We start from the raw sequence: 9,176 nt of genomic DNA on the forward strand, positions 1-9,176 counted from the left end.
TAAGATCTCATCTTCAAAGGCCTTTGGGTAGCAAGAAGCTTCCAAACATAGTCACAAGTTCACGTGCGCCCACTACCTAATTTATAGGCACTCTCTTTATTCTTTATTTGGTAATTGGCCAGCCTATTTTGTGGCAAGACAACTCCTTTATTTTTGTCTATAAAAGGAGGGAGTGTGGCCACAGTCCATTATTACACTTGAACTTGCAAGTTCTTGGTGTGGAGAGAGGGAGCTTGTGGAGTGTGTGAGCTAGCCCTCAACCATTGTACTCTTGTCATAGTGGATTCCTATTCCCAGTTACATCTTGCAGATTGTCTCTTTCATCGATCTTGTGTCTTTCACTATTTCGCTGCGTGTTTTGCTCTTCTTACATGGTATCAAATGTTTAGGTTCTTTGAAGAAGTTATGTTCACGTTGCCATTTTGCTTTGCAGTGGTCAATCCATTTCCGCTTAACTATTGCGTTTTTTTATGACTTTCCCAAGCAATGACTTTCCCAAGCTTGCGTTGACCTATGTTGATGTATTGCTAGTGGAGATTGTCAATCACTTGCATTTATTATTGTGTGGCCTGCATGTACCCTATGCCTGCATGGATGATGTCAATGTTGCATTTGTCGTTGACATAAATGATCATCAATCCTATGTTTGCTCATATGAGTGAGGCCAAAATCATAATTTTGTAGAGTAGATACCAACCTATACTACTTAGGAGTGGGATTTGACTGAGTGAGAAAATATTTTAGGACCCTATGATCACTTTAAACTCTAAATCAACTGCCATACAAGTGGTGCCACTTCTTTGTTGTATGTAAAATATGCAATATCAATTGGTCATAGACATTCATAGCCATCTTCTTATATGTAAGCTTGTGACTTTCAAAGACAGTAACTCCATGCTTCTATAACAAAACAACCCCTATATCATGGCCACTGACATCACATTGTATGGTGAAGTCCTTTGAAAAATAAGAGGCATACTAGAATAGGAAGAAAAGTAAGGAGTTTCTTTAACTACTGTTTGTTGGAGTTGTCGCTTGTAGTGGCTTTGAAAAACGTTATTGCTTGTGTTTCTAAACTTGCTGCATTTTATCATTATTGGCTACCAGTGTCTTGACACCGTGTTGGACATCTGGTGCTGGTTCTCTAGCCGTGCTAATCTCACTCCACTCATTGACCTACCTTCAATGTGTCATGTTGATTCTACTCGTGTGGTGCTACTGCATATGGTATACTTTATTGATTAGCCTTTTCTATGTTAGACGTTAACATTGATGCTTGTGTTGTTGATGCCTACATTTCCATGTGGCTCCATGCTTTTGGGCTGGTGACGTCTCACATATCTCTAGTTACCCAAGTCGGTGGTCATTTCATTCATGCTGGCTAGTGATTGGCATTCACGTATTCCCTTTTGCATTTACATTGACCTCGTCTTTTAGACTTCATGTAAGCCCTTATTCATGTGCAATCTATTTACAATAGTTCATATGGGTATTCTTCTTTGGTTGCTCTTGCCCATTTGAGTTTGTGTGTCATTGCTCTTTGTGTTTTGAGCTCATTGAAGGCGTTCACATTCCCTATGCTCCTCTCTCCTGACTAAGATAGAATGCAAGTACTTTCCATTTTCATTTCACTTCATCATGATTTATTTGGGTGCTCTTGTGATTGACCGATTCCATATTCTAACACAGCTCATGAAGCCATGGTTGAGTATTCATGTGCTTATTAGAGAAGGTATCGGATTGCTCCAGCATGTGGAGGACTCTCTACTTCTATCATGATGTAGCCCAATCGGGCATATGAAGGTGAAGAGACGGAATGGTGTGATATAGTGTCACATTTGAAGCAAAGGAAGATACAAAAGACATGCTGCTTCTTTTTTGTGGTGGATATCATGGTCATGCTTGGCAGAGCACGAGACAATGTACATGTCTACATCCTCTTGGTTCACTTGGGCCTATCAATGGCTCGAGTGGATGGTTCTTGGCTCTAATGATACTACATGCCTGTACATGCTCCTAGCTAGAAGGGGCAAGTGTGCAAATGGAAAGAGGGCATGCTGATGCTCTTTCATTACTAGTGGATTTGATGTGTGTCATCAAGTTCACATCTTATGGTGATCCAAACCTTGGATTGGAGTGTCCAGCACCAAGTTCATCCTGGGACGAGTGACCTGATGTATTCGTGTGGTCTTGCAAGCACGAGGGGACCCGAAGGGCATGCTGATACTCTAGTGGAGGAATCTTGGTGTCACGACGAGTTATCCATGGAGCTTATGTGACTACAAGAGGTGTAGGTGACTAGCTCGACTACTTTGCTTTCAAAGAGGGCTTATGGCATTTGGACTTCTTCTTCAGGGTGCTTTCTTGCTGAGGCACATCCAGCAAAATGCACATTGCTGGAATATCCATGGTGCATCTTGGCCCCCCCTGGGTATTCTTGTTTATTGCTTGTTTACCTGTACTATGAGAGAGGGTGTTAGAAGTGGTCATATCACATGTTCATGGATGCCCACAACCTAATTTATAGGTGCTCTCTTTATTCTTTATTTGGTAATTGACCAACCTATTTTGTGGCTAGGACAACTCCTTTATTTTTGTTTATAAAAGGAGGGAGTGTGGCCACAGTCCATTATTACACTTGTACTTGCAGGTTCTTGGTGTGGAGAGAGGGATCTTGTGGAGTGTGTGAGCTAGCGCTCAACCATTGTACTCTTGTCATAGTGGATTCCTATTCCCAGTTACATCTTGCACATTGTCTCTTTCATCGATCTTATGTCTTTCATTATTCCGCTACATGTTTTGCTCGTCTAACAGTTTCAAAGTTTCAAAAAATATTATTTATAATGATTAGAATTATGATTACTTAGTTTAGATTTTTAAAAATAGATCCATTTATAGTATTATTAGAGGATGAAAGCATATCCATAAAATGAAAATGTTCATTCCACCTAGATCCTAGAGTCAAAAGTCAAAAGCCTAAAACCAAAACATCCATTTCACCTATTAATTTAGAAATTAGCATTCATGACTCACAAATCAAAATGCATACGCTACAACATACATATAATACATAATATAAAGTGAAAGTAGGTACTGATTTGCGTGAGTGAAAACCTTGTGAGAAGGCATTTTCGCTTGAGGTGACAGGCCCAAGGTAGAGGGGAAGGTGGAGGAGTGTATGGAAGAGGTGGACAAAGAGGAGGAAGAGATTAGGAGGAGGAGGAGGAGGAGGAGCAGCAGCAGCAGAAGAAGAAGAAGAAGAAGAAGAAGATGATGATGATGATGATGATGATGATGATGATGATGATGATGATGATGATGATGGGCTGTGCAAGAGGAGGATATAGAAAAAATGTGGGTTGTGATAGAAAAACAATCTGCATGTTCTTTTAATAAAAGAAACTCTTTAAAGAACTTCATTTTGCGACTTTGTTTCATGAAACAAACAAAGCATGAAAAGATGGAGAAGATGATTGAGCACCCAAGCAGGGTGGAAAAAATGCTAACTGTAAAAGAAAAACCCCTATTTTTTTTATAAAAAAAAATCGTAATTTTTTTTTTCATTTCGCGACCTTATTTCACGAAATAAAACGAAATATTTCACATGTTTCAAGGTCCATACTATGGTCAGTCAAGGACCGCATACAGGAATGTATGGCACAACTCCTTATGGTATACAGCAACCAATGCATATTGTGTAAGGCCCAATATATTTGAGTATGGCTGGTAATATGCATAACCCCATGTATGGCAGCATTGGCATGATGCCTAGGGTACAAAGTAGCATGTTTGATAATGCATCTACACCCCAAGTGCTTATGGGGCTCAACGAATGAGTGCTAGTCATGCAAAATGCTTCCTTTGGTGCTGCTCGTGATGCAAATACAGCAAATGCACCCTTTTTGCAACAACTAGTGTGTGATAACTTGACTCCCAACGGGGCAGGAAAAGACTATGATGAGGGTTGAAAAGGGGTGAAGTTTTGAGTCATTCAGTGGTACACAAGATAGGCTGAAAGCCTCGACTTTTATTCAACAATTTGATGAAGCCTATTCGGGGGAAACTTCATTGAATCCTCTGGTGGATTTGGAAGGCATCCACTTTCTTAAATCCACCATGTCTAGCATGTCTCAACTCATAGAGACTGCTGCTACAACTGATGTATTGCTGCGTGGGTAAGATATAGACTTCCAAGAAAGTGGGGAGAAGCTAAATAAGAAGTTGTCAAAGGTTATGAAAAGAGGTCAAAACAGCAAGGAAAGGGCTAGAAATCAATTGCATAACATAAAGAATCAAGGGCTGCAAATAAATGCTTTGTTTGTAAACACAACGGTCACATGGCTAACTATCTCAATAGGTAGCAAGCTGGAAACTCAAAAAATCAAGGAGATCCCAAGGGCAAGAAGCCCAAAACATCAATTGGATTGATGCCAGACATTATTAGTAATCAACCCAATGATGATGCTACTAAGTTATGCAAAGCATGGGGCAAAATCACAGATCAGCATGCTTTGATTTTATTTGATAATGGAGCATGAGACATATTTATCCCTACAAACATGGCAGCCTGTCTAGCTATCAGAGAGGATAACATGGGAACCATGGGAGAAGTTGATTTGGCATGCAAGCGCCATGCAAAGCTTGTCACATTGCTCGTTGGAAAGCTTCATTTGCACATTGAGGGATATGTGGACAGCGAAGAGTTCTTTACTACTCCGCTTGAGGATTATGATGTTCTTACTTGGTATACCTTGGTGCCATCATGTGTATGCAGTGATTGATTTGCATGCTAAAGTAATCACTATTTAGCATAACAGCAAGACCCATACTTTGGATATAAAGTTGAAAGGGAAATCTATCATTGTTGTGATGGCTGCTACTATTTCCAAAGTAATGAAAAATCACCTTTCAACGTACTTGGTTTTTTACTAAGGATAAGGTTGACAATAAAAATGTTAGGAACATGTCAAAGTTAGAGAAGAGTCACATTTCATTTCTCAAAATGTATATTGATTGCTTCTCTCAGTCACTTCCACAGCAACTACCACCTGAAAGGCCAAAAGATCATGGCATAGATCTTATCCCTAGAAGTAGCCTACCTTATAAGCGACCCTACAAGATAAGTGCAGCTCAATAGGAGATAAATGAGTCAAGTGAGTTGTTTGAAAAAGGATTGATTCAGCCTAGCTCATCTCGCTTTTGTTCTCTAATGTTTTTTATGCCAAAAAAGGATAGTTCATGGCATATGTGCATTGACTATCATACTTTGAATACAATCACGATAAGAATTAGTTTCTAATCCCTTGGATTAATGATGTTATGGATGAATTGTAGGGGGCAGCTATATTCATACATATATATTTGAAAAGTGGATATCATCAGATTCGCATTAGACCGGAGAGTGTACCTATGATAGCTTTCAAGACATCTTTTGGATTGTATGAGTTTCTTGTCATGCCTTTTGGACTTACGAATGCTTCTGCCACTTTTAATCAGATGATAGATCACATCTTTAGGCCACATAGGGGATTTGTGGGTACCTTCTTTGATGACACGATTGTTTACTCAAAGAATCAAACAGAGCATAGAAAGCATTTGGACATTGTGTCCAATGAGCTACTAAGCACAGACTGGTCATTCATGGCAAGAAGAGTGAATTTTTCTTGCATGAGATCCACTTTTTGGGAGACATAGTATCGACAAATGGTATTCGTATGAATCCCACGAAGGTTCAAGCAATATGTTTATGGCCACCTTTGAGGAATGTGCATGAGATCCGTGACTATCATTTCTTCACTCTTTTTAAGTTTCTTTATCTCAGTATTTGCCGTACACTCGGTGTTTCTTCCCACAAACCCTACCGTCATTTTGACATGGTATCAAAGCATACCGTCTCGTCTTTTGACACCTTAGGATTCCATATCTCTGGGACTAGTACTAAGGCAAGCAAAGTTGAGTCAGTAACATCAATGAAGGCTTACAAATGATTGCATCTCCTCGTTGATCGCGTAGCAGCACCCGTGGATGAGGATGCTTTATGAAGGGAGAAAAACGCAATCCTCCAAGCGAGCGATATCAAAGAAGACACCAGATGATAATGGACAGCAGTGGAGGGAAGGAAACACAATCCTCACAAGCTATCAATGATCAAGATGATGAGGTAATCTCTCTGAAATGATGGTTGCTACCAAGACAACTATTGGGCAGCCTATTAGAGAAGAAAACACAAAAGTGGCAACAAGGCCAAGCCTCCAAACAGTGCACAATGCCAAAGGATACATGCAACTGGACACTCAAATTCAACAAACTAATGAGAGTGATCAAACAATTAAATTTAATTATTTAATTGAAAAGCTGGCAAAACATAGGGAAATCGAGAAAACGCAAAGAAAAGTGTGAAAACGCAGCTTTTCTTCCTCAAAAGTTATATAATTGTGTAGATCATGGCTACCATGTACAAATGTATTGCCACCAATTATTGATCCTACTAATGTTGAAGTTGGTTGTGCTGTCCATGTTGGCAATGCTGATTATCATGTTGGAAAAGCCGTTTTTGCTACTAGCGAAACTGATTTCAGTAAGTGATGGCAGTTTTTGGGTTGGCAAAGGCATTTCTTGTGCAAACAATGGCTGATCTAGTGCAAGTAATGCTGTTCCAAGCTAAACGATGTAGTCTCAAAGCTCCTCGAGTGGTTCTCCTACAAGGTTTTGTGGTTCTCTTGTGATTCATGGCATCTAATAAAGATCGATCAAGACAGATTTTGTTAAAGAAGAATTAAAGAAGATCCTATTTTCAAAAGTAGATTGGTCCTATTCTGCCTCCATGGAATCATGGCCATTTTTCTCTCATTTGGTATCCTTGGTCTTGGCTGTGAGAGCGATTTGAAATAGATACTTGAGCATTACACGTTTGTACACAATTATATTGGATTGGCTTGCTAAGAGCTGAGTTCGGAAAGCCAGTGATCAAGGTTTTGTGAATAGTCATATTAGCAATTTAGTAATGATAAAGAAATATCGCAAGAGGCGCCAAGCTTTAGAGGCGATCTTTCTTTGTATCTTGGTTCAAGAGCATTCTAGCTCAATAGTCTGATTTTTTTTTCTATTATTAATGATAAAGAGTTATCGCAAGAGGCGCCAAGCTTTAGAGGCGATCTTTCTTTGTATCTAGGTTCCAGAGCATTCTAGCTCAATAGTGTGATTTGTTTTTCTATCATTGAATCATCCAGAGTAAATAGCTTGCTAGTCATTAGGGCATTGTAGTGAGGACCGCATTTTTCTCATAGTCAAGTTCATGCTATTCATTGAAATGATGCAGCTGAATTCAGCAATTCTACGTTCTCCCCACAGAGCATACACATCATCCATAAGTGTGCACTTTCATCAAAACACTCCAGCACAAGGCTGCATTCAATAGAAGACAGCAAGAGTGGCTGTGTGTTCACTTTTTGGAGAGCAAGAGACTGTCAGACATATTTCCTTATTCCAATCCAACAATTACTGTTATATACCGATAACTACAGTGGTCCTTCGCACTTCCACTTTTATATTTTAAATCGGCATGTATGAATCATTCCAACATTGCAAACCTAAGTCATGGGTTGCACTTTGCTTCAAAAGTAAATGATCGTACAAGGTTGGATCACATGCAAGAGCTAAGGGAATAACTGAAAACGATGTTCAACAAGGAGATGCTTCCCTCTAAGTAATGTACTGCAGTGCACACTCCCAAAAACATACAGAGTGTTTAGAATAGGCCTCTAACCTCTTATGCATGGGGCCAAGAGGGTGTAATATGAATAGATATTATATGCATTTGCACCTCCAGATGACAGCATACACATTATGAGTCATGACTAAGTTAGTAATGAAGAAAAGATCCACTCTTTACGGCTGATGAGCCTGATGTGTTTATTTCCACTCCTCATCTGACAAAATCGCGTCTCTTTGTACTTGAGATTGAGAACACCTTGTACCAAAATTATTCAAATCCTTGTAGTCTATCCATGTAAAACTAGTAATTCGGAAACAATTAAAGCTTTCTCGCTTTGAACGATCTATAGTGCAATCTGCATTTTCATGTTTTCTGTTTTACATTACTCTGTCTACTGCTACAACACTTTGCTTTTTCGAAATTCAGGAATTGCCTCTATTTTCTATTTTGTTACCTCGTTAGTGCTGTCCACATAAAATGGATCACCTGAGCAGTATCGACATCCGCAAGGTTCGAGCTGTAGACGAAGCTTTGAGACGGGAAGAAGCTCCAAAAGGACAGCCCTTGCTGTGGCTGCTGCGTCATCATCTGGCAAGGCACACAAAACACACACCGGTCATTATGCTTGTCGCTGGCGGGCTCGAGAAGGTAAACCCTTTTCCTCCTCCTCCGTTTCCTCATGCTGCTGCTTCCACCATTATCTTGCCTCACAGGATGACAAATCGATACAGACATCACGGACTGCAACCTTCTCCAACTGTCTTGTGCTGACGTGGAGCCGCCTGGCCGGAAGCAAGACGCTCCCGGTACGCAGAAAGAGAGGCAAGAGAGGCAAGAGGACGCCATGTAGGCTCGTAGACAGCGACGCCAGTCGAGCCGCAGAACAGTGAGAAGTTGCAATGGAGCTATTTGTCGCAATATTCGGTTGGTTCTAAACCAATATTGACGTTTATTACGATTTTGCGACCTTTTTAGTAGTAGTTTTTGTGAGCATTGCCCTTCAGGGTGTATGTTAGTATAATGGTGCAGTGGCAACTAGTGTGAAGCCCAAATGCAATCTATCTCTTATTTTCGGATCTACGAGAGCTGTCACCAAATTTGATAACATCATACATGGCACAAATTCAGCGAACTTTGAGAGAACAATCTATACAATCTCTTATTTTCACATCTACTAGAGTTGTCACCGAACCTCACACCATCTAGCACAAATTTAGAGAACCTTAAGAGAGAAAAAAAATTCAACAACTATTTTTTCTCAAATATGAAAGATCTCTCTCTCTCTCTCTCTCTCTCTCTCTCTCTCTCTCTCTCTCTCTCTCTCTCTCTCTCTCTCTCTCTCTCATATTTCATTTTCTATTGATGCTTTAATTATGAGAAGTCGATTCTTTAAACATAGAATCTATATGTTCATATTATCAGCATTTCAAGTATAAGCAACTCTTATAGAATGCACATCTCA

General features: G+C 39.9%; 1 protein-coding gene across 2 annotated transcripts in view; it reads right to left on the bottom strand.

The window, feature by feature from the left end:
• LOC148018382 (uncharacterized) overlaps window positions 1-8,667 on the bottom strand; it is a 65,381-nt gene extending 56,714 nt beyond the window's left edge. The window contains exon 1 of one of the 2 annotated variants that reach the window (XM_087662263.1): window positions 8,201-8,667. In XM_087662263.1, coding sequence (XP_087518389.1) covers window positions 8,201-8,560 — 360 coding nt within the window. In that variant the 5' untranslated portion in view covers window positions 8,561-8,667. The remainder of the gene's footprint in view (window positions 1-8,200) is intronic. The other variant, XM_087662262.1, reaches the window with a different exon arrangement.
• Between the last annotated feature and the right edge of the window lie 509 nt (window positions 8,668-9,176).

Source organism: Lygodium microphyllum, chromosome 21, assembly GCF_053477565.2.
Source record: "Lygodium microphyllum isolate KBCC chromosome 21, Lygodium_microphyllum_v1.1.10, whole genome shotgun sequence".
In the NCBI taxonomy this organism is placed as follows: domain Eukaryota; kingdom Viridiplantae; phylum Streptophyta; class Polypodiopsida; order Schizaeales; family Lygodiaceae; genus Lygodium; species Lygodium microphyllum.